General features: G+C 34.8%; 1 protein-coding gene across 1 annotated transcript in view; it reads right to left on the reverse strand.

The window, feature by feature from the left end:
* The window catches only part of LAMA1 (laminin subunit alpha 1), a 103,801-nt gene that overhangs the window by 62,834 nt on the left and 13,649 nt on the right, over positions 1-27,318 (reverse strand). The window contains exons 3-17 of the mRNA XM_058177297.1: positions 26,866-26,978; positions 20,633-20,875; positions 16,356-16,535; positions 14,528-14,617; positions 12,684-12,801; positions 11,797-11,975; positions 10,968-11,073; positions 10,696-10,856; positions 9,519-9,659; positions 6,870-7,043; positions 6,044-6,145; positions 4,685-4,896; positions 3,521-3,632; positions 1,498-1,608; positions 637-764 (exon numbers count right to left, since the gene is read on the reverse strand). Coding sequence (XP_058033280.1) covers positions 637-764; positions 1,498-1,608; positions 3,521-3,632; positions 4,685-4,896; positions 6,044-6,145; positions 6,870-7,043; positions 9,519-9,659; positions 10,696-10,856; positions 10,968-11,073; positions 11,797-11,975; positions 12,684-12,801; positions 14,528-14,617; positions 16,356-16,535; positions 20,633-20,875; positions 26,866-26,978 — 2,170 coding nt within the window. The remainder of the gene's footprint in view (positions 1-636; positions 765-1,497; positions 1,609-3,520; positions 3,633-4,684; positions 4,897-6,043; positions 6,146-6,869; positions 7,044-9,518; positions 9,660-10,695; positions 10,857-10,967; positions 11,074-11,796; positions 11,976-12,683; positions 12,802-14,527; positions 14,618-16,355; positions 16,536-20,632; positions 20,876-26,865; positions 26,979-27,318) is intronic.

A 27,318-nucleotide genomic window follows, 5' to 3' on the forward strand; every position in this document is an offset into this window, starting at 1 on the left:
TATAGATTATATAAAGTTAATACATCAAATACATGCACAATTCATGACTGAACAATGTAGTAATTAGTCAACACAGAAAAATACAATCAGTGTGCAATCCTGAATATGCCTATTCAAAATCAAGCCACACTCATTATTATTTCAAATTGTGTTACACCTGTGTAAGTATATACACAATTTCATTCTTAGTTACATGCATGTCTATCTGCATAAACAACTTTATAGTATCTGAAAGATTCAGTATTCAGGAGAGAAAAACTTGTAAAATCCCTTAAAAGATAAACCCTTCCAGAATGTCTGAAACAATTTACTGGACTGCTACCAATCACTTGGCAAGACTCAGCTTAAATGACTATTATTTCATATAAATAACAAAATGCTAGCAGATTTTTTTTATCAATTTGAGCAGCACACAACACTACTTTTCAAGAAGGGCTACATTTTAACTTTAAAAAAAATCTGAGAAAAACAAAACTTCTCCAAGAGTGATTGTTTCAGAAGAATGAAGTGGAATTTTTGCCTTGACTTTCGCCCTTCCCATTCTGATTCTCCTCCCTCTGCTCCCTTGTCCCTTAGTGGCCCCGCCTGTCTGAAATTGCTGGAGTTTTCATATATCATTTCCAATAAGCAGTTTACTTGTTAGTAGCACTTCTCAGTGGACAGGCACATGGCTGGCAATCCTCTGTGGTTCCCCTCGAAGGCATTCCGTAGAATCCTGGCAAACACTGCTCACAAGATTTCCCTGTGGTATTATGCTCACAAGCCTATAAACACACAAGAAGCCTTTTGATACTTAATTTGGATGGAATTTTATTCCCAGGGGGAGCTCAGTATGAAAAAGCATGCAGATTTAGTATTCAAAGAACAAACACAAAGAAACAGAGATGCCAGTGGCAATAAGCTTTTGTAAACTCACAGCAAACAACTTATGCATGCGCCCTTTACTAGAACTGATACGCACATTTTATTTCATAAATTGGCTGCGTTACTTTGATGGGAAATGAAAGCAAATTAAATGTATTTTAATTTGGCAATCATACAATTCATTCAGGTACTTTTACTCCGTCCTTAAAGAAATAATGCATTAGAAAATATTATCTTGAAATAATGTTCACAATAGATTTTTTTTTAAAAATAACTTAATTACCAGTTAGGAGCCACCCAGAATTACTTTGATGAGATGGTTGGCCATACAAAAAAAAATGATATAATTAAATAATATGCTCCAGTATTTTTCCATCCAGATCTATAGGAATTTGGCCATTGACTTGAATGGAAAAAAGCTGTAGCTTGCATGGATTTCCTTATAAAATATGTTTTACATTAGTTATAACTAAAAACAGACTTTGGAGGTACTTTAATGTACACAAAAAGTAGGCTTTAAAGGTAGCAGAAATAGTTAGGAAAATGTGAATCCCTCCTGTTTGATACATGTTTAAAAATTCAACATTTTACAAACCAAGAATGGTTTGATTTAGAAGCAGGACACAAACTTACAATACAAACACCATGATTATCACATTCCGTTGCATGACCATTGCAATCACATGGTAGGCAAATCCCTCCAAAAAGTATTGCATCTACTCGATAGTACCCAGGAACACAGGACTACAAAAAGTACAAAAAAAGAAATTACTGCCAGCATGTATTAATTTTCATAAATCTGCCTTCATGGATTCAGTATAGCCAGTGGTAGTTAATCTGGTCCCTACCGTCCACTAGTGGGCGTTCCAGCTTTCATGGTTGGCAGTAGGGGTTTTGTCCAATACTGAAGCACTTTCCTTTTTTTTAATTTAATTGACTTTTAAAAAAAATTTCATAGCATTATTTAAAAATATTTTCATTAGGTTTTCATAAAATTGCCCGTGACAATTTAAATTTCTGAAAATATACTATTTGTATCACCCGCGCATAAGTTTAGTTCACGTTACGTAAGTGAAACTAAATGGCGATATAGTGCGACCGCAAACAAAAGAGCCTCATCCCAGAATAGCTCACGCATCTCCCCCCACACCACTCAGCTGTAACAGACAAGCAGAGCTGGTAGCCAACACCCCCTCAAACCCAATCCACGATGCGCGAGAGGCATGCGTAGATGATGAAACACAGTGCATTACTGTGGAACCAGTGGGCGGTTAGAAAATTTTACTACTAACAGAGATACAAAAGTGGGCGGTAGGTTTAAAAAGATTGACTACCCCTGAGTATAGCGATATTTTGAAAAGCCACTGAATCAAATCAAACAATGTTACTATAAATAAGACTTTACGATTTTGGATCTATAATGCTATTTCAGGAAATTTAACAAAAGCTGATTGCAGATCTCACTCTATGCCTGACAACAATTTCAAAAGTGAGCTAAACTATCTGAATTTTTTCTTAAAATACAGGATACAAAAGAAATATTTTCTAAAGATATTAATATCCTTATGAATTTTATTAATAAATAATAAATTAATAATAACAATTTTTTCAAGAGAAAGGAAAATGATTTTATTTCTTTTTTATGATTTTAATTTTAGATATAGCTATAGGAAAATGCACTCTCACCAGGTTCCTTAAAAATGTAAGAGAGAGGTTATGTTATTCACAAAGTGGAAAATATGTGAAGTTGTTTTAGACAGACAGAATAGGAAATGGTATTTTGACACTGCAATTTTCAAAACAGCAGGTCAAAAGGCAGTTTATATGTAGACTGTAATTGATGTAAACTTTTAACAAGTTTATATAGTTTAGGGATGTGACACAAAACCAAATTTGAAGGGAAAGGGATGACTTGGTATGCACATTGGTGCCCATGAAATGCTTTAGAAGTCATATTTTTCCCTTTGGATCACACTGCACTGCTCTAATATACATGCTAAGTGGCTATCTTAGAGTTAGTTATTAGAATTATCCTAAAAGCCAGTTTGGTACAGTAGTTAAGATGCTGCCCTGAAAACCAGGAAACTGTCAGATCTAATCCCAATTTAGGCATTAAAGCTGACTGGGTGACTTTGGGTCAGCCATTTCTTCTCAGCCCAACCCACTTCACAGGAGCATTGTTTTGGGAAAAATTGCTACCTTGAGTCATATATAAAAATAATAAAGGAAATCAATCAATCAATCAATTAATCAATCTTTGGAAGTCTTATTCACTGAGGAGGAGGACATCATTATGGTAGATGCCTCACAATTTTGGAATTTTCTGAAAGAAGTAATGACTGCACATATTGTACCATTTTGGCAGTGCTGGCAAGTAACATTTTATTCTCTAATCTATTTAATTCTGATCATATTTATTAAATATGGCCTTTTAAACACATTTCTTGGAAAGGTTGTTTTGCTGATCAGTGGTTACTGACTGTGCTTGATGATTTTTACTTCTTACTACTTGGTTACAAGGTGATGTTTTTTTGGTTGTATATATGGGTTCACTGATAAGAAAATTGATCATGTGATCCCTTTGGAAAATTCATTTTTAAAATGAGAAAATACTATTACATAACAAATAAATAAATAAATAAAATATTGAAATTACTTCACAAGATATTCCGGAGTAACCCTGTGGACATTCACAATATTCTACATGTACAGCTGAAGACAGATCTATGAGATTAGCGTTTGCTGTATCCAAAGTCACAGAGTCCAACCTGTAATAACATAAAAATGTGAAATCAACAATCTAAACAATGTATTGGGTTTTTTCCCATTGTATAAAATAATGCATATCCTCAAAAATACACAAATGCACAACTAAGGTTTTGTATTCTTTCTCGTTCTGAATGCATAATTCCACATAAAATACATTTCACAATCTATTATACATTCAGTAGATCTAAATAAAATCCAATTGTAATCAGTATGAGCTTTATAACATTTGTAATATAGCCAGGATCTTGGCAAATATGGGTAATGAATAATAGAAGAAGCTGCAATTTCAGGTCAAATTATTTGTCTGTTATTCTTTTACATTCCCTACCACTTACCGTATTTTTCAGAGTATAAGACACACCTTTTCCCCCAAAAAAGAGGGTGAAAATCTGGGTGCGTCTTATACTCAGAATTTAGCCCCACCCAGCTTTTTCAAACGGAGGTTTCAGAGGCTGAAAAAAGCATCAGAAACGGTGCTTCAGAAAAAAAGGCCCAAACGTAGCTTCAGAAAAGAAGCCCCAAACAGAGTTTCAGAAAAGAAGCTCCCAAACAGAGCTTCAGAAAAAAAGCTACCAAACAGAGCTTAAGAGGCTTTTTTTCTGAAGTTCTGTTTCAGAGGCTTTCAGAGGCAGAAAAAGTTTTTTCTGAAACAGAGTTTCACAGGCAGAAAAAAAAGCAAAAAAACAAAAAAAAACAAGACACAGAGCTCACAACCAAGGAACCTGTTACTAAAATTCACCTCTGGGAACAGCTGATTGGTGGTATTCCGGGAGGCCAATCAGCTTTTTTCTTATTTTCCTCCCCAAAAACTAAGGTGCGTCTTATACTCCGGTGCGTCTTATACTCCAAAAAATACGGTAATCCTATTTAACTAAAAAAAAATGGGAACCTGATATTATCCCATGGAAAATTAGCTTTTTGCCCAAGCTTTTGAATCTTTTAATAAAAGAACACATTAAATGCTTTTGAGATTCTTTTGTGATTCTTTTGGCATGGGATAAATGAATGAATGAATGAATGAATGAATGAATAAAACAGATCTTTAAGTTACCTATATACAGATTTTTCTGCAGTGTTGTAACTGGCCCTAAGTAGAATACGGGTCACATTAACTAAAACTGTCATCAGAGTGTCTCGATCTATTGACTTCTTTGTATTAAAATCAATGAAGTTTTCAGAGATAAGATGCACTGTACTGGAATATTCCTCATATGGTTGTAAAGATAGCCCTTCAGATCTTGTAGACAGAATATGTCCATTGCCCTGAAATGACAGGTACTGTTATTTTATACATTTCTAAAGTATAATTGGAAATTGTTTAAACTTAAACTTAATGGAAACCATACAAGGTTCCCAAGATTGCTCTTTTCCACAAAACCCACTCTATCTTTTCTAAACTTTACATTTCTTTTAACAGTATGTAATAAGTTTTGAATCCGAACTGTTCTTAATGGAAAACATCAGTTTCAAATGTCATATATCTTTATCTATATGTCAATTATACTGGAAGTATATCAAGATTTGAAAAAAAAAAGTATATTTTAAGTGCAAAACCTTCCACTTTCTAAGCTCAAATAGGGTGTATTCTGAACAATCCAAAGTCAAAACCTTTCGCACACCATTAATTTCTTTTCTAATCTTATAATATTTTCCATGTGTAAAGTAATATTAAGAAATGCCTAGATCATGAATTTAAACACATTTTCATGGAAACAAAAACCCACTTAGCCATAAAACCCACTCAACATTCTTTACTTTCCCATCCAAACCAGGTCTCAATACAACTGGAAGACACCATGACTGAGAAAACAACTCTTGACTTTAAATCAGATGCACTGACAGAGTACATAAATATCACCACATTAAAGTACCATCTGCAGAAATTCAGAAGACACTCTAGCAAGCACTGCTGAAGAAACAAGAGCTGCTACCAGAAGAAGGAACTATAGGTAGTCTTCAACGTACAATAGTTCATTTAGTGACCATTCAAAGCTACAACACCACAGGAAAAAGTGATTTATGACCGTTTTTCACACTTACAACTTTTGTAGCACCCCCATGATTATGTGATCAAAATTCAGATGCTTGGCAACTGGTCCATATTTAAGACCGCTGCTTTGTCCCAAGGTCATGTGATCACTTTTTGTGACCTTCTGACAAGCAAAGTCAGTGGGAAACCAGATTCACTTAACAACCAAGTTACTAACTTATCTACTGCGGTGCTTCACTTAAAGTTGTAAAATGGTGCAAAACTGACAACTAATGTCTCACTTAACAACATAAATTTTGGGCTCAATTGTGGTCGTAAGTTGAGAACTACCTGTACCAAGTCAGGAACTTTCTCCCTCAAAAATATTCAGAATACTTTATGCTTTCATACTTCATATCCTTGCCCATTTAATATGATTACCTGGATAATAACGTCGACACTAGATACCAAGTCACTATCTGTACTGTCCATGGGAATATCGTATGACATGGTATACTTTAAATAGCCACCAAAGGCAGTGAGCTGAAAGCATAAAAGGCAAGAAATCAAGTGTTACTTTTTAGCTTCTTTTTCATTTGGCAATATGAAGATGAAATATAAATTTTGCATCAAATGACATAGTCTTCACCTTTTTAAGATTTTTTATTAAATTATCTGTTAAAATGCTAAATTACACATAAAACAAATAAATCCTAAGAAAAATCTTATTTTCTATATTTACCATCACATTCTAACATCTATGTTTAACTTGACAGTTTTACATTTACTGATTTTTTAAAATTCCAAACTTCTTTTTAGTTTCACTATCTTTCTATTACATAAAATCGTAAATTTTCAAAACTGATTCTTAGTTTTTGGAACAACTGTGCTGCCTAAATATAATTATTGTTTAGCATCTAAATTGTATCTTGCAACAGTTCTCTGAATATTTCTTAAATCAAATCTTTCCTATACAATGAGTAAATCATAGACATGGAAAAACAGCTACTATATTTAAATGCACATTCTTTTTACACACAATGTTTGCATTTTAATTCCAACACCAATATTTTTGGGGGGGGAGGCAGAGGTGACATATATTCCAGATATAACTTTAATGATCCTAATATGATAGGATTCCTATGAAAAGATGTCCTATGCATTTTTAAACATTACATTATATACATAATAAAGTGAACATGCAATGCAGAAAACTTTATACGTACACAGAACACTGAAAAAAACACATTTCCTCCAGATTACTTACCTTATTTCCAAGGTATGATTTAGGTGCAGACCAGTAATAAGGAGGGTTTAGTACTTTTGCAACCTCAGTGTCGTTAATACTTATTTGATGAGATTTATCAAACTGATCTTTTTGAGGTTGCATAGTTTTTGAAGAATACAGAGTTGTCATCTCCCACCCAGTCATAGAAGACACCTTAATAAAACAGGAAACATGGTCAAGCATTTAAGTAATCAAGAAACAGAGAAAAAGTATGTGATTGTGTGTGTTTTGCTTTAGCAAAACTCTATTTTTATTTGGCCCACAATATGATATTGTGTTATGGCAGAGTAATCCAAGCAAAATAGAAATCACAGAATATACTGTAGTTTTTCCCAATGAAAGCATTAAAATGCTTTATATAGAAATGTGATTTCAGAATAGCTGTTTATAAGTGCAGTACAAAGAGTTTACCGTATATACTCGAATATAAGCCGATCCGAGTATAAGGCGAGGTCCCCAATTTTACCCCAAAAAACTGGGGTAAACTGGGGACTCGAGTATAAGCCGAGGGAGGGAAATGAGGCAGCTACCGGTCAGGGAAAGCCTCCCTCCCTCAGCCGAGAAGGCTGGCGGCTCCCCCGCCCCGCCCTCTCACTGCACCGGCAGGGCTTCCCCGCGCTAATGCAAAAGCCCGCCAAGTTTGCACCATCCGGTATAATGTGAAAAAAAGAAGAAAAAAAAAAACTCGAGTATAAGCCGTATATACTCGAGTATAAGCCGAGGGGACGTTTTTCAGCACAAAAAACGTGCTGAAAAACTCGGCTTATACTCGAGTATATACGGTGAGTGGCTTTCCCAAGTCATATGTAGTATGCCATGCACAGATAATGCTCCTCTACTGGGCCTGCTAGCAAACTGAAGAAGCTGTCCATCAGATGTACTAGAGCACGTCAGTGGTGGTATTCAGCCGATTCTATCTAGTTTGGGAAAACCAGTAGCGGAGGCTGTGGGGGGCACTCCCCATGTCCCATTTATCCACATTTTTTACTCTGTGCGCATGCGCGGAAGGCCCTGCACATGCGGAGGTGAAGCACGTGCATGCTCACATTTGCGAACCAGTAACAAATACCACCCCTGGAGCACATGTGTCAAACTCACCACGTCACATTGCCATTGTGTGATGTTTCATGACATTTTGCCCATTTGTGGAGCTGGGGTGGGCGTGGCCTTCACATGACGCATCTGGCCTGTGGGCTGCCAGTTTGACAGCCCTGTACTGAGTGGTGGGATTCAAATAATTTAACAACCAGTTCTTTGCCCTAATGATTTCTTCCAACAGGCAGTTCACCAAACTGCTCAGAAAGTTAACAACCGGTTCTGCCGAAGTGGAACGAACTAGTTGAATCCTACCACTGCCTGTACTGGAGTTAATCTAGGTAGGTTTGGACACATCTTCCAGAAGATGCCTCATACTTTTACAGGTTTATACATTTAAATCAATTCATAGTAATATATGAAAGTAGCAGCATATGTAAGTTACCAATTATACCTGTACAAAAAAGAAATATGTCCAGCCAGGATTTGAGTGTGGCACCACTCAGTCATATCTCCTAGGCAGGATGGTAGAATGTTTCTTATCATTAGAGAGTGGCTTTCCAGGCTTTCCCATACTTTCCTGTTTTCCTGGCTATCTTCATTACATGCAATGCTGGTATACAAACAATCCCCTACTGGAAAACACTCTTAACAGTTTTTAAACTAATATTCTTGCAATACTCTTGCGGGACCGTCTACTGCTACCGAATACCTCTCACCGGCCCGTGCGCTCTCACAGAGAGGGACTCCTCAGGGTGCCGTCAGCTAGGCAGTGTCGTCTGGCGACGCCCAGGGGAAGGGCCTTCTCTGTGGGGGCTCCCACCCTCTGGAACGAACTCCCCCAGGACTCCGTCAACTTCCAGACCTCCGAACCTTCCGTCGCGAGCTTAAAACACACCTATTTATCTGCGCGGGACTGGACTAGTTTTTTAAATTTTATAGGGGTTTTAATTGGTTTTAATATTTATACTATTTTTAATTAATTTGGCTTTTGAATAAGTTTCTTAATGGTTTTCTTAATTTGTATATATATGTTTTTTAGCTGCCTGTGAACCGCTCTGAGTCCTTCGGGAGATAGGGCGGTATACAAATATGAATAATAAATAAATAAATAAATAAATAAATAAATACTCACTTGCAAAACTAAACATTTTAAATTACTAATACTTAAAATTCAAGCATGTCTTTTACTTCAACTATTAGTGCTTGGTTTTCAATAGGGAAATTGTATACAAACCTGTAACTGAACAGTATTTTCAAATATTATAATATATCTTTAGATAATTTGCTGCTTTCTATAATTTAAACACATATAAAATTAAAATGTGAATTATGTTTTTCTCATTTGGGATCCAATCCTTTATGTTTATCGTATTCCATTTCTTAGTTATTATTTGGCTTTTTAGTTTAGAATCTAAATTGCAGCATTTTTACACCTAAGTTTTTATTGAGTGAAATAATTAACAGAGTAAAAGCATTTACGGAAATCAGTCTGAGAAGGAATGCCTGCCAAGCAAGATTAACACAAGAAGGGTGTTTATGCTTGAGGAAAACAAATGAGATACTAATTGTGGGAAATTAGTCATATTATACCTTAGTTGTGGGCCAGGGAAGACTTTCACACACATCAGAAACACCAAAACAGAAGCATTCAGTGCAACCCTGTGGGTTTCTTTCTTGGAGATTATAGAATCCAGATTTGCAACGGTCACAATTTTCTCCTTCTACATTTTCCTATGAACATAATCAGAACCAGCATACAATAAAATATAGTTAGCAATTTTACCTTAACATTTTCTAGGACTTTTCTTCTGAAATAAAGTATTGAGTAAAAACTTTTCACCCCTTATATATTATGTGTCCATAAATACTTTGTATTTTAGACAAAGAATGTCACATGACAAGCAAAGACCCCAATCATCATACCGGTTACGAATACTGAGGCCACAGGCTCCACATAATTGATAATTATCAGTTTAAAAAAGTCAATCTACTTCATGGTCACAAAAAAAAGTCAACTTTTGCCATTATCTTTTTTGGTTCAAATTTCATTCAGTTTCTTATTTTGCACTTACAAGCTAAATATTGAGCCTAATGCTAGGTAAATGAAGTTTCTTGAAGCTTATAAAATCATATTAGAACATCAACTTCATTATAGATAGTAGAGTTTTGCTGCTCAGTAAATAATGTGTGGGTAAATGTGAATGGTTAATAAAAAACTAATGAATTCACAAAACTAATGTTATCTTAATTTGGAATTGCTCTTTCCAAGCCAAGATTTACTCACCAAATCTGATACATAATTTTGCCAAGATAAAATGTATGATATACCTGTATCATGAATCTTAGTTTAAACCCAGATCTAGGAGATTTTTGCTTAAACTCCACTCAATTGTTAAATATAAGATTGCTATTAAGAGAGAAATTTCCCAAAATAAATAAACAGACAAATTTCCATTTTAAAGTGTATTATTATTATTATTAAAATTTTAGTACAGTGGTACTCATCATGAATTAGTTCCAGGAGGCAGATAGTACCAAAAATGATGAATAGCAAACAAATTTTTCCCATAAGGAATAAAGTAGTGTCACAAGACAGCCATTACCCACAAACTCAAGCTTATACATTGAGTACCAAACAAACGATGAGTGCAAGGACAAATTTTTCACATAAAATACATTTAGTACCAAATTTGATGAGTTTCAAAGCAGCTGAGTACCAAGGTACCACTGTATAGTAAATCAAAGTAAAAATCAGAGATGTACTTACTTTGCAAAGGCAAGGTTCATTACATGGATCATCATTGATGCTGCCAACGAGGCTACAATTACAGTGTATGCAATTTGGATAACCTTTGTAGCCAAAGGCACAATGGTCACATTTTTTTCCAGCATACCCTTCCTTGCAATAACATTGACCAGGCTGAATATCTTGAAAAAAATAAAACAAATACAAGAAAGTTGCTTATTCTTCATATAGGTACTAATAAGAGCCAAAGAAATTATATTTAATTTTATATTAATTTTATGGTTGTTTCTTACCTTTTTGGGAGTCAGCATGATTATTATCCTTAACACAGTCAAAGCCAAAGGACCCAAATAAATCACATTCACATGGACGGCAAGGATTGTTGTCATAAGGAGACACCTGGAATATTTTAATTTTTATTGATTGGTAATGAAAATGAATTCTTGTTCCTGCTTAGGAATATATATGAAGACATACATCTCAACTAGCAAGGATGATTAATTATTTTCATTGGATGAGTGCAAAGCAAAAACTAGATAAATGCAAGCATAAATGAAGTAATATTGAAACCATCTATTATGGCATCAGGAAACACTCTGTATGTTACAAAAATGAACACAGATTTATTTCTAAAAACATGAGCATCTATACAACCCTGGCCCTACAACTTGACCCTGTGTGGAAAAGACACAATATAGGGAATCTGGCATAGATGAGGCTGTAACACAGCAAAAGACTTCATGGGGTAGATTCTTAAATTGAGAAGTTGCTACTACAAGGTCCTATAAGCCAAGAAAACCCTTCTTTTGATCTAATATGTATTTGTAAATGACCTCTTGACAAATGTTAAATTTTTATATATAGATAATAGCTACAATAACACAAAATATACACAAGATATTATTTTCACAAACTGTTTTTACATGGCTGCAAAGACTTCCTAGAAGCCTTTCCATTTTCCTTTCAGTATGAATCCACATGGTTTTAATCACATATTAAATGAACAAGAAGTTTAATCACATATTAAATGAACAAGAAGTAAGGCTCAAAAAAAAACCCCTAGATGTGAACATTTAGCGTTGTTTACAAGTAATGATATACAATATTTCAGAATTCTCTTACTTTTTGTGGTCTGTAGTAGCCATCACTACACATATCACAGTTTATTCCAGTGGTGTGTTGTGTACAATTTATACATACTCCACCTCCTTTGAATTGACCAAATATGTTTATACTTTTTTTTTCATCAGCTACACTCTGATCATAATAACAATCTTCTGTTTTGTTGTGACAGTTGCATCCTAAAAAAAACCAATACTCTTTTAATGTGTGTGTGTGTAAATAAGTGAATCAACCAGCTAAACAAACTGAACACATTATATTCTACACATAAAATTATCCTTTTACATAACACTCAACTGATGGAAGACTTTAATCTTCTATTAAAATACATAATCATTAATAGCCACACAGAGTTGCCTTATGGGTGGTATAAACAAACAAACAAACAAATAAAAATTTTGGTCTCCCATCTTTTACTAATCAAAATAGCTTTATTCATACATCTTTTAGTAAAAAAGAGTATTATGCTGCTGGTGTTTATTTAGTATTCCCAATTTTATTCTAATAAGATTATTTATGAATTCACATTTAATTTTCTAGAATACATTTATACCTAACATGAGATATTCAGTTTAATAAATGCATTATGTTCCTCAAAATATATAGATACTGGATTATATATTTTATGTAAAGATTAGAATGAAAATTAAACAAATATCTAAATTTTACTTGACTGATCACTTATGCTCCAAAGAAATAATGAAAAGTTTATAGGTTTACAAGCTTGGTTTAAATTTTACAACTCATAAATTTTGAGTATTAGAAATATTTATGCATCATTAAAGAGAATTCCCCTTGTCAAACTCATGGCTTTAGTGATGGATGGATTACTTATCTAATCAGTAAAGTGGTAAACTTTAAAGGAGCTGTCATTTAGTACCACATACTTTCACATTTGTTGCCAGCAGAAATAGTTCCAGGTCTCCATGGTGCCTGATGGTAGCCAGGACAACACACATTACAACTTTCACCACAAGTATTGTGTTCACACTGGCACTGTAGTTTCTACATGAAAATAAATTATAATACGATTATATTACCAATCACTCTAAGACAACACTATTTATCTCAGATTTAAGAAATTCCTGAAATATCCTCTAAGTGTTTGGGGCTGGATAGATTCTTGTGTATACTACAAGTCTGTACAAAATCTTGGTGTAAAATCTCATCTGTAAGAGTTGTAGGAATCCAACGAAAAAGCAACAATAGCTCAAGGAACTGATAAATACAAGTAGTTCAATAGTATGAACAAAAGAAAAACAAAAGACATAGGAAAAGGAAAAGCTTCTTTTAAAATCCAGATGCAACAAGCAAAGCTGCTTGTTGATGACACAGACTGATTCTACAAGGTGCAAATGTGGATATTTATTTAAGTGGAGATATGAGAAACTGAATGACTTAATAAAGAATTGGAGAAAGTTATATCTGTTTGTACTTAACATAGGCTGTTCTGAAAAAGTGGAGCAAAGGTTGACCTGGTTACTATTTAAAAGGCGGACTATATGGAAACCCAGAGCTTAAAAGCTGGGGAAAAAGTCCAGCAGAAGCTGATATGCCAATGTCCTTTGAAAAATTCTTTACTGCTGCTTCAGTCCTTTACTTACAGTATCTGGTTCATTAGAGCTGAAAACAAAATTCCAGATGATGTTTGTTTTTTACCATTGGCTTTCCACATAACAGAAAACCAAAAAATTTGAATATTGCGTAGTATTTAAAATGGTAAATCTCTATTTAATCTCATGGCTGGCTTTTCTCTATGACTTTATATATTTCATTAAACACCACTTCTGTGTAATCTATTTGGATCTTAATTGTCCATTTCCTGAAACTGTCCTATTTTCTTTCTACTTATAAAATAATAAAAGCATATATTTCCCAGCAAGAACTAAAAGCCTGTTAAATTTCATGGTCTTAAAATCCAACTCTCAGTAACAAGTCACTCTTAATTTACTCCATCTCATGATTCTCTATCACCTATTTGATTCTCTGGATAATGCATATTAACATGTGGTGCATGGTTGTAGATAAGTAATTTCAGCATTTTGCATAAAAAAGAACAAATTACCAGAGAGTAAATTTGCTAGAAGGCAAAAAGCTAATAATACATTAAGGCATAATATAGAAAGATAAACTGTAGTATATATTTCATTTACAAAATAATTTCTCAGATGCTTCAAGCACTTAGCTATGAAAATAACAGAAAAATGTGAAGAGACTTTTTAAAAAATCTAAGACGTTTTAATGATTCAGGTCTTAAACAAGTTTTCATAAGGCAGTGTGCTTGTGCAATGCTTAGGTACTGTTAACACTTGTCATGTCTGCACAGCTGTTTGTTTGCATGCAGATGTTATCTATATATGAATGTGTAACTGTGTATACAAAGTTTTATTTGGTAAGAAAAGATGTCCAGAAAAGGAAATATAATGCATTCGAACTGAGTTTATACATTTTTATGTAGCATATTTTCTTAATTCCTACTTAATGTTAAAGCAATTCACTGGATGCTGTTCCTATTCCTGTAAGCTTTTTGTGATTTGTATGTATTTGTTCTCTGATTTAAAAGGCCCTCTAGTTCATGTAAAGTTAATATGAGATAAAGCACAGAAAAATGTCAGAAATACTATCATTTCAATAAATAGCAGACAACCATATTACCTTTCTAAATAATCTTGCTTTTCAAAAAAGGAAAAAAATGTATATTTGTCTATAGGAAGAAATAAAAAAATAGTACCTTTGTGTCTTTATCCAAAGGACAACTTCGAGCATGGCCATAGCAAATGCACATACCTCCAATAGAGATGTCTTTTATTGAATAGTAATACTAAATAAAGCAAAGTTTGATTCATTAAGTTTAATGCATTTAATATTAGAAACCCAATAGCCAATATTCATTAGAAAATGATGCATAAATATTTAACTGTAATTTTTTAAAAATCCAGTTTCTAAATTGCAATTGACTTCAGTTAGAATTTACATATGAGTTTACATGAGAAGGTCTTCACACACACACATTACATTGATCAGTCAGGGCACTGGAGTCATATTCTTATGCTAGATGAAAAAATCCCTACCAATAACATAAAGCTGTTCAAGGACATACATATACAACACAATACAACACATTATATTGTATGAACTCAGATTTACTTGTGTTCAAAATTAAAATTATTTTAATGTACAGAAATATTTTAATAAGATTGTTTTTAAGGAAAGTTTAAAAATTAATTATATGTCTTCTTTCTCATAGAAATGAAACAAGAATAGTTTTAGCATGGTTATGGCACCTGTTAGGTTAAGCTAAGTGTAAAATAGTATTAGAGCCTTCAGATTAGGGTTGTCCAACTCGCAGCCTATGTTTTAGCAAAGGGGAAAAGTCATGATATGTCACGTAATGACAACATGACGTCGTGAGTTTGATATCCCTGCTTCAGATAATACTACTTCACTGCTATTGTTGCTACTCTACAACAAAGCACTGTTCACAATATATCACGATATCAAGATACTATCCGTATTTTATATAAAAGTATACTTGGTGCATAAATTGAGTATGTACTGTTGATTTTTACAGAACAAAGTTTATGAGCTAGAAGTCAGTGTTAAGGCAGTGCATTTCTAACATAGTATCATGCTCCTTGCCTCACATGTTGGCTTCAGCAATCAATTCTGTATTTGAAGAGCAATTCTTGTTTACTAATATTTATTTAACTAGGTAATAAACATATTGACCCTGAAAGAAGTCTAAATCCATACTTAAATCCCTCGTCATGGTTACCAAACAGATAGTTGGCTAATGTGGAAGGTAGCTGTTGTGACCTGTTGGCCACTGGCCCCTCCAGCAGCTGAATCAGATGTGGAGGTGATGTGGGAGTCAGGGTCTGCATCAAGGCAACCTAAGAGCTCCGAGAGGGAAGAGGGACTGGAGCTGTCAGAGAGAGAGACAGAGACGGAGTCTGGGCTGTCCATCAGCTCTCAGATGGAGAGTCAACAGCCGCCAGGTCTGGAGGTGGCTGATAAGGAAAAGGAGGAACAGCTGGGTCCAGTGCCTACGCATAGATGCACAGAAGGCAAAGGAGAGGAGAGCAGTGGAAATCTGTGGGCTGATCCTTGGGCTGGAAGAGCCACCGCTGCTAGCAAAGCCCCACTCTAGCTTTGGGGATAAAAAGCAGGGAGTGGAGATGAATAGATGTGGCAGACAACTATTCATCTCTCTGCTGGACAGACATGTTAGCCTGCGGTGAGAGAGATACTTTTTGCCGGGACTGTTGGCACTCCTAATAAAGGAATCATTGATTTAACTATAGACAGTTTGTCGTGTTTGGGGAGCTGGATCAGAATAGCAGCCCATGTCTCATCACATCATCAGATACACTGTTTTAGCATATTACTATCTCTCAGCACTCCTGATTTCTAGGAATATTATTTAAAAAGCACCCCGTAAGACAATGTTAAGCAAGTGTCTTAATTTTTCCATGTCAAAAAATTAACAAATAGGATCAATTCTCTCAAGGCAGAGAGAACAGGTTTCAAACACTGATAAATGAACATCATCTGCTTACCCTTCTTGTAACAATAGGATCAACATCTTTAGGATCATGGTGACTAAGGGTCATGAGATCAGCATTAAGAGTTCTTATCCGCTGTAATCGGAGACGGATATATCTTGCAGAGGTAAACTCCAGTAATGTTGGTGAAGGGTCATCAGCACTAGGTCTCCCATTGATCAGAGATGTGTGTATCTAAACAATAAGACTAATTTAATTATAAACACATTGTCCACATTTGTGCAAAAATAACTGTGGTGTTTCCTCATTCATAGGCTTCTGTAAGAATTTAGAATAATTTATCTGAGCCAATGAGCTTATAGTACAGAAACAAAACAAAACAAAACAAAAAAAAGCTTTTGTGTGCCAGCAAAACAGGTCAAAAGAAAAATGGTGAACCATCAAAGTTTTGTGAAACTCAGGCCAAATAGTGCTATATTTTCTTATTTGCATTTTGTTATACATAAAATTCCTTCTTGTGTCTATATTTACTTATCTAAAGCTACTTTTTCAAAGTTTTTTTTTTGTTTTTTATTTATATGTTTTTCTTTAACGTATATGAGTGTTTAATAAGCAGTGTATTGTCTGAGTAAATTCTTTTTTTTTTTTAAGCAACTTAAGAACACAATAACAGAACTGGACTGATCTGCCTAAGGTTTTCCAAATTCAAATTCTATTAAGTTCACTAAATACATCCTCACACACACACCCCTTACATTCCTTCTTAAAGATGTTGAATCAGCTGTCTGTATCTCATACAAACCCTTTTTTTCTATGGGGAGATAAACTCTGCCAACAGTGGCCCTCCCTGGAAATTTCTAACTCACAATCCTGACAAATTTCTGCTTTAGAAGTTTGAAAAAAAGGCACAGGAAGATCAGCAGTCCTTGACCTGTTACTAACTAACAGAGGAAAATCAAAGAAATAAACAGTGTGGAAATGCAATCAAGCTGAACGTATGGATTTTACAGGATACTAAATGTGCTTAAAGAGGTATTTTGAACTTCAAAAATATAGATTAAAGGAAACTCAACAACAATCTGCAGGACTGCAGGATCCTACAGCAAAAGGAGCTTAAGATAGGTAGCAATTCCTAAAAAGAAGGTACTAAAAGCAGAACTAGAAAAATTCCAAAGAGAAAAAAAACTATGAGGAATGGCAATAGAAGCCAACAGCTCATGTTATGAGTATTGTAATTTTGATGTGTTAGTCTTTGTTTGTTTTACACTTTTTGCTTTTGTGTTTTATAGGGTTTTTTTGTATTGTGTATTTTAACTTTTGGAAATTTAATAAATATTATTTTTTTTAAAAAGCCAACAGCTCAAAAAAGTCTAATTCAAACTTGAAAATGAATGATATATCTGAGGCAGAAAAATGGACTGGTCACTAAGACTGTAGGCTATAGAGAAAGTGTCACTAAGTTAAAGCTCAGAATGGGCCAAGATGTACGCAGAGCATATTTCTTACTTTTTTCCCCTACCCATTTAGCAAAATTGGACATTGGAAGAATTTATATTTTATTCGTTGTAACAAAATAATGGAATGTATTCCATCTGTGCATATGTTTGCCTATGTGTGTTTCTCTTTTCCCCATCTGTTACATCTGTGTTTGTGTCCTGGGAAATTCAGGGAGAGCTATACTTAACAACAATTCATTAAGCAACTATTGAGAGTTACAGCAACATTGAATGAAAGTTACTGCTGATCCTCAAAGTTCTGGCTATTGCAGTGCCCTTGTCTTCGCCTGATCAGAATTTGGCAACTTGACAGCTCGTCTGCACTTATAACCTGCAGAGTGCACATGTGAAGAACTAATGTGTGGATTTCAACACACTGAAACCACAGGCCCTGCAAGGCTTTGTTAGGATGAAGTCTTGGCCAAGAACAAGTAGAGGGCCTAAAGGTAGACTCTGCTGTTACTGGGCTCACCTCTACACCTCACTGAAGCCTGCTGAAGCCCTTCCAATGTGAGATGCAGAACATGCCCTGGCCCTCCAAGAAGCCTTCATCCCTCCACTTCCTACAATTCTGACAATACTCTGAACAGTGCCTTCTTCATAGCCTCTACTTTCACCCAGGGAAACACTACAATCTCTCCAGCCTTACTTGCAACTAAGTGTGCCATACCTCACCATCCTGTCCCACTCCCTTGTTGGGCCTAGAGATCTCCCTTCAGTAGATGAGACTCCACTACCCTGCAGGGCTTGGTGTTTACATCTTAGAGCTGCCCCCTCATCCACTGCCTGAATCCCTGGCTAGCAGCAGCAGGATGAAGACAGTGCCTGAAGTTGACAGCTGGATTTTTGTTTAAATAATTTGAGAACTTAAACCTGCCTTCTCCTTCTTGGATGCTCTCCAGATGTTGACTTTAATTCAAAGAATTCTCCATGATATAAAATCTGTCTGGAACGTATAGGCGCTAATTCAATTTAACTATAAAACATTCAAAGTCAGGAAAGCATTAAACCCAGTTAAAGTCTACTAAAATTTCCTAACATGCTTTATTCTAAATTTCTTTCAATTATGAGGACTAAAACAAATGTTTCAGCTCAGGAAACATTAGGAATATCCAGCAATCTGATATCTAAATTTAATGCTGGACCATGCTTGTAACTGGGTCTAAAGCAGTAATTTAACATTTACTAAATTAATATTAGTAGTGGTTTTAGTTCCAAGCACATACTCTTTTAAGAAAAAATTTAGATTTCTTTTCTAGTAACTTTGTATTGAGGTCAGAGTTCTATTTGCTGGTATATAAGGAAAAACATTCATTGTAGGTTAGTTTTCAATGCACAATTTCCTTACAACATGGGTTGCTTCTCTGATCTATGCCAGACAGCAAGTATGAATAGAGATGCTTAAAAGGAATAACAATCAACTGTTGATCTGCCAATTCCAGCTCTTTTGATCAAGCTCTCCTTGAAACAATGCCAACAATTATTTCAGAGTTCAAGCTGCATACAGTCATTTAGATTTTTATTCCGTGTTATTTTTTCCTAAAGCAATTGAACTATTTTATTAGAAACTTTCCCTACAAAACAATTGAGAGCCAGCTAAAGGAGAATACACATTTTATCTATTGTGCTATTTAATTATTTATGAAGCTTATCAACTGTCCTCTTTTTATAAGCAAACAAAGTAGATCTCAACATTTAAAATAACAATACAAGTGTAAAGCAAAATAACAATCAATACAAATCGAAATCAATTTTATAAATTATGAGAGCATACAGTCAAATTCACATCCTTAGGAGAAAAATACAAAAGCAACTAGAATAAGGTCCTTCTCATTTATTAGAAATAGATACTGGCATCTGGTCAACATCTTCAAAAGGGGTATCCAAAATATGGAACAGGTTCACAGCAGAAGAGATATTTTAACCCTCTCATAAACACCTTAAATTATCCCTAGAAAACAAGTAGCATCCACTGTAGGTTTTTTTATAAAGACATGTGATCCCTGTACCTTGCCTTTCCTGGGTTAGCAACAGGGGTGGGTTGCTATCGGTTCGCCCTGGATCGGGCGAACCAATAGCAGCAGCGGCAGGAGGCTCTGCTCACCCATCCGGACATCTCTGTACATGCGCAGAAGCATCATGCACACGTGCGCGCCCATAAGCAAACTGCTAGCAAACGAAATTGAAACCCACTACTGGTTAGCAGCCTCCATGCAGTACTTTCCACTAATTTCAACTTCTGCACATTTTTCAAATAAAGTCCCACTTACAATGTGTTGCACTAGTTTAGTATCAAAACAGAATAATTACCTTGTTCCGATACTACCAGATCAGAGGTGGGTTTCAGCAGGTTCTGACCAGTTCTGGAGAACCGGTAGCGGAAATTTTGAGTAGTTCAGAGAACCGGTAGTAAAAATTCTGACTGGCCCCACCCCCATCTATTCTCTGCCTCCCAATCCCAGCTGATTGGGAGGAAATGGGGATTTTGCAGTAACCTTGCCCTGGAGTAGGGTGGGAACAGAGATTTTAAAATATCCTTCCTCTGCCACGCCCACCAAGCCACGATCACAGAACCGGTAGAAAAAAAATTTGAAACACACCACTGTACCAGATCTGTGGGATTCTACCTGCGTGGAGACTAAAACCCCCCAAGAGTGATTCATAAATTGGAAAGCTTCTGATCCTCAGAAATTACACCTGCCTCAGCTGCTACTAATGACAGATAAAAGATGAAGGAAAAACAGGATTAACTTTTCAGCAGAGTGATTTTTCTTAACACTTTATCATTTTATTCCCTCCACAAATAATAGGCACACGAACGAAAAGAAAATGTACCTCTCCATGCTCAAGTGGAACAAGTTTAGAATAATAGGAAGTGCATATCACTTCATTGTCTTTCTTGTATGTAGGAGGACCAAGTCTTGGTGTCACGTTGTATCTGGTTAGACACTCGGTATCACTAATTGCATAGTATTGCCAGGGGCTGAATTCAATACCATTCACAGAACGTTCCAGAATCCAGTTTCCAGGCCTTGGAGCATTAGCAGCTTTTATGATGATGTAAGCAACTTGAAAGATCTAAAAATAATGTGACAGAAAGGACCAATATTTTATCAGAAACACGCCCAAAATAAGGTTTACAGGCTTCAATAATATGCAAGGTTACTTCTTTTGATTATATAGCTTATTATAGAAATACTTTGCATTACATTTCAACTGCTGATTGTACTTCCATGGCTGTTCTTTATACAGAGTTCAATTTAATTTTGATCTAATTTTCAGATTCAAAAGTTACATACTTTTCCCAACATAAGAAACCTTTAAAACCAAGCATCGAAGGATGACAGAATTAAAATGTAACATCATAAATATAAAACCAGAATAGACTAAGTAAAATACATTTTACATTGAAAAATACTTTTTAATTAGAATTTTTAAAATATTTTGATACTGCTGGTTTGTACTAACCTATAAATCCATGCTAAAAGGTCTCATTTAGATTGAATATATACAAAGATAAATCTTCACATTCCTAACAAAGTAATTTAATTTATAAGATTTATTTTAATTATTTATTAAATATACTTGTATGCTGCCACAATAAAAAAAATTCTCAGTGACTCCATCAAAATACAATGTAAAACAAGTCCATACAAAAATAAAACACAACATTTATATGCCCTGATAGCAAGAAACAGCTTGATCACTTAAATCATACAATTTTCTCTTCTAAGTACTACAACATATTTTTTTAAAAACTGATCTAACAGGCTGCCATTTAAGCATAAAATATTTAACGAGAGCCATACTAGTTTTCTATCCTATTATGTAAGCTATTTGTATGATTTAAGACAATTATGGGTGTAGTAAATCTGTAATTAGGTCTGTGTAAATCTGCAATTGCTTATTTACATAATTTCTAACACAATCAACAAATTGCAAATAATATAATATCATAACAGTAAATTTATACCAGCTTCGGATGCTATGCATAAAGTTTGCAGCAACAATATTCTTACATTACTCAGGTGCAGTATCTGAGTTTGAAAACGTGCATAATGCAGCTGTAGCATTTCAAAATAAATTTCACTTCTAATGTCTTTCTACTATTTGTGGGAAACTGAAATCCCTTAGGTACCACAATTTGTCATAATTTAATTATTGCATGGAATGGGGTGTGGGGAGCTTGTATTTGAGTGTTTTCTTCAAAAGAAAAATTCCTAATCTTAATATATTTGATACAGCTGTGCATGCCATGATGTATCTTTTTTTCAGGTTTTTTTTTTTAAATACAGGTGTGCTTTAATGAATAGCCCAGAGATGCTGTGATTGTGCAATGATCAATATTTTTTCCTAATAAATTATAAAGTGTGCATATCCCTAATAATTAGGAACCATCAGTTAACATTCCAGTTGTCGTATGTTGGAACTAATTAAGGAAATACTTGCAAATGGTGTTTTTTAATTCAACTTTTCAGAGGACAGCAGGGAGAAACAGGCAAGAATGTAACCTGGGTGAAGTTCAAGTAGTAATATTTCAATGCAATCAGAGGTTCTTTTAGCTTGGTTGTTTTCTTGCAGATGTTTCATTACCCAGACTAGGTAACATCATTACTAGCACTGATGATATTAGCTAGTTTGGGTAATGAAATGTCTGCAAGAAAACAACCAAGTTCGGAGAGCACCAAGGACCCCTCATTTTAACCCTGATGTACAAATATTCTCCTGTATTTGTTCTATGTAATCACCACATATTTCAGGACTGGATTTTTGTACAGTTAACTCTGAACTCATTTTTTGTCTATGTATAAATTTGCTGAGTTGGTTATTGATTTTAATATTTGCAAATCATCAGGAAACAGTTGGAATTGAAGTGCATTATTAGACCAGAACATTTTATGAATTCACATGTTATAGCACCTTTCTTTCCCATCCCCATGATTGTAATTTACAATGTTTCTGAGTAACTTTTCTCCCACAAGAAATCACAGGTGCAGTTGGTCTGTTTCCAAGTAAGAGTATAGGCATAAATCTTTTCCCTATTCTTCATAGAATCAGAGAATGTATTAATGATACATATGAAGTGAAAAATGAATGTAACAAACGTATTTTGGAGCACAGGTTAAGCAGGACCACTCTGGATTATTTTAACTCTCCTTAACCACTGCCATGTTTGTTTATTTGTTTGTTTGTTTGTTCGTTCATTCAAGTTCAGCTTAGAGGTCACTCAACTGCAGATAACTCAGGGTGACAGACGTTAAAAGCTAAGTACAATTAAAAAGAAAAGGAAATTAAAGAAATCATAAACTTTCAAAAGGGAAACTCCATATAACAACAAAACATCCTATAATAGCTCAACTAAAAGTCTAGAGTCAAAGCCAGGGAAAACAGGCATGTTTTCAGCAACTTTCTGAACATCTTCAGAAGGAAACTTAACTGTGCCGTACACTGGGTCTATCCATACCTACCTGAACTTTCCTGTGCCATCAGTGTCATCCCATAGCCACCTGAGTCTTCTCTCTACCACTGCATTCTTTCCTTTCCAACTGCCACTTCATTCCTATTGTTGCATCCACTGGGTCCAGGCATCTTACCCTTTTAGCAACATAAAGCTTCTTTCCCAACCACCTCCTATTTTCTACTTTTCTGGATGCCACCATCTTTCTATAATTCTATATCCACTTGCGGCTTCCATTCAACACCCCCTTTTTTTTATCTCCAACGCACACCTTCCTTTGGTTAGCACCCACCTGCCACATATATTCTATTTCTCCATGTTCACAGCTTTCCTTTTGTCAGCTCTCTCTTCCAATCCAGAAGATCTTTGCACATGTTCCAAGTCTATGCACAGACCTAGCACAAATGCTTTGGATTAAAATCTATGCCTGAATTGCGCTATACCCTTAAGTCATGCATAGAAATTGTTGCAGGCTTTCTAACTTAGGTGAGATGGAAATGATCCAATAGGTCATCATCTGATTCAATTTCCTGCTGGATGCAGGAATTCACAAAACCATAATCAACAAGTCAGCCCCTGTTTGAAAACCTCTAGTAAGTCTAGGTCGAACACTTTTCTAGACAGATTATTCCTTACTATAAAGAAACTTCTGTTCAGCACCCAATTCTCCTTGAATCAATTAATTTTTATTAAAACAACAAAAAAGAGTTTTCCCCTTTAGGAAAACATTACAGTCATTTGTATAAAGTTAGCCAACAATTCCCTTACTAAAGATTGCAGGGTTGCCTCGAACTATAATGTTCTAATGATAAATAATGCATGACTAGTTAGGCTGTAGGAAATAAATGGAGGCAGCGAATGCAAAGAAATCTTTTGTTGCATTTCCCATCAACAGTTCCTCTATTATTCTCCCTTCACAGCCACGTGAACAACTGCACAACTACCAAGGCACAAAAAAATCCATTAATATGCTCTTGCTACCCTCCAGGTCTTTTCCCTTTTTCCTTTGCTATTCTTTTATTTGTTCTGTTTTCTCATGTATGTTACTTGGCAATATGAAATGGGAAGGGAAGGGAATGATGAAAATTCTTGGAGGTGTGATATACTATTAAAGCCATTATCTGTAACTAAACAAAAGAAAAATAAATTCTTAATAAAGTCCACCAGAAAATATCATGGCTGTAGACTGGACTGAAAACTAAAAAAATGGCAGATACCTAAATAAGGCAATTAGAAATCATTCCATTACTGTAGCCAAGAAAACAACAAGTACATAAAGTTATGAAAGATAAAGACTGACTCAAAAGAGATTTTACCTGCAAACTTTTCTTTGTCCTGGTCTTTTAGCTACCAAACTGGTTTCATAGACCAGGTGCAACAAACTGTCCAAAAGAGTTTGCATACAGTTTGGTTTATTTTAACCATAATTAACTGAAAATCATGTCACCATGATTGAAATGTCACCCCCTTTGTACATTTGTGTGACATCAACAAGGGCAACTGCAAGCTGTGGCTACCATCTTGCCTACTTTGATACTCCTCCCAGAAGATACTGCTGGGATGATATAATCAGTGGTGGGATTCAGCCAGTTCGCACCACTTCGGGAGAACCGGTTGTTAACTTTCTGAGCAGTTTGGTGAACTGGTTGTTGGAAGAAATCATTAGGGCAGAGAACCGGTTGTTAAATTATTTGAATCCCACCACTGGATATAATACTAATCCAAGGATCACCCTAACAAATCATTTCATAAATTTCAGTCTTTACCCAACATGCAGAACTACTCTTAATAGGTAAGATCACAAAAATTCAAGAACTTCTACCAAGTAACTTTTATCAGAGCAAAAAAGAAAGCCATAGCAAAAGAATTTTGATTTGTCATTTTGTTTCAAAAGTAAGTTCTAAATCTACATAATGAATAAATAACTTCATATCTCTTCCTCTTTTCTGCCCGCTCTTGGCAGTTTATTATCTTCCACAAAAGTGGACTGATTTTCATCATCTTGTGTTTTACAATGGAAAATTTACTATCAAACTATGTTTCACTTACTGTATATAAATTAACCCTCCAAAACTAATATAATATTAATGTATGTTTTAATTTATATCTACTTGGAAAATGGTTAATAATTCAAGATTAGTTTTAGAAATTAATATATATGTATTCCCCTTGAGGCAATTCAAACAGCTGAAGAACTTGGAACACATTGGGCAATTTCTCCATGTTAAAATTACTAACTGAGGAGTAATCATTCACAGATCCCAAGCAATTTTTACTAAGCCAAATGCTTTCTTACTGAAAACAAATGTATATCGGTATGAAATGCTTTTTTTAAAAAAATAAAATGCTGTAGAGCAGAAAGAAATAAGGAAAAAGAAACACTTCATGGTGAAAGGTATAAAATCAACTTAATGAATGCTGGAATGCCTTAAGAAGAAAGATGCAACGCCGATTTGGAAAGACTTTATACATATAAACGATATGATGCTTCTTTTTAAAAAGTTAATTAAAGTCTGAATAATATGTTTAGCAGTGAACTGCAGATGGACCAATGTTAATTTTGTCTCTCACAAGTTTAATTTTAAATCAAATGCCATATAATGAAAGGCTAGTTTAAAGCTGATAAAATATATATCAACTGCAAATTACTCAATCAGAGCTACTTCCATATTTATATAACTAGCAAGGTCAACAGCTGTTTCATATTTTAAGTTATCACTTAACTTTTCATAGAAAAGTGATCTTTTTTACAAATAATGGCTTAGTATTGAGACATAAATTGCTTTTCTGAGTATGCTTTCATCTTTAAAGCTCTCCAAAGAAGTAGTTTTCTTATCTCATGTTGGAGTTTTTATATATAATTTCAAAATAATCCTTTAATCCTTTTTCAAAAGATAATCATTCCATTTTAGCACATATTAAGTATGTATGTGTAAGTGTCTGTGAATTTTGCTCACTTATTTTAAGTTTGTTCAGTTAGTACAGGACATATAGCTAAGCTGCACTAACCAAACTGCATTTTTAATATAATAGTAAGCAAAAACAACTATTATGTAAGTTGTTAAGTACAAATGAAATTACTTTCATTTCATCTTTGTTTTCACCCCAGGCATTGCCTTTTTGAATGTTTCTTAGCACACTATTCAAGATCAAATATTGCACTCAATCCAGAGAAAGCTGAGCACTTCTTGCTGATTTCTAGTAATCAAAGGCTTGTGAAGAAAGAATGAAAATTTCAGTGATATGTCATATATATTGTTGATATATAGGGTCAATCAATTGAGTGTCAGCTAATATATACTGCAATAGTTTAGAGCAATTTTGACATTTGCTAGTACAGTGTGTCGATATGTACCATGAACAGAAAAAATGTAAATGCAAGACTCAACTGGACCATGTATGCATTGAGTTGCTATGGGCACTTATTTATCTCAATCTACTTCACAGAAATGTTATGGAGATAAAGATAAGGGTGACCTTCAATGCAGGTTGCCTTAAGCTTCTAAGAAACATGAGATAATTTTCCAATTGCGATCATTGTACATTAAAGAGCAATAATAAAAAAATTCAAATAGTCCTTTAAGAATGAAAACAAATTGTCTCTACTTACCTGTCTTAGATCTAGAGTTATTGTTACCCAATGGTATTCTCTTCCATTCTGAATGCTAGGACTTTGCCACCAGTGATTAGTACCATCTATAGCATTTGAGATAGGATGTTGTTCTAAAACAAACACAAATTATGATCAAATTTTCCCAGTTTCTCTTAATGTATTATTGCCATGCTACAACCACTCACATATATTGATGTATACAAGTTATAGAAGAAAATAAATCAGTTCAATCAATCTAGACTATGCTATATAAAGACCAGGGATGAAATGCTCCCGGTTCGGACTGGATCAGCCAATCCGGTAGCGATGGTGGCGGATTGTTCGGAGAACCGGTAACAAAAATCCCTGGTCCCCCGCCCATGCCCAGTCGCCCACTTGCGCTTCTTTTAAAAAATGCTTTTAAAAGGTAAAAAAAAAAGGCTCTAACAATCACAGCTGAGCTGCCTGATC

The sequence above is a fragment of the Ahaetulla prasina genome, chromosome 3 (assembly GCF_028640845.1).
Source record: "Ahaetulla prasina isolate Xishuangbanna chromosome 3, ASM2864084v1, whole genome shotgun sequence".
Classification (NCBI taxonomy): Eukaryota; Metazoa; Chordata; class Lepidosauria; order Squamata; family Colubridae; genus Ahaetulla; species Ahaetulla prasina.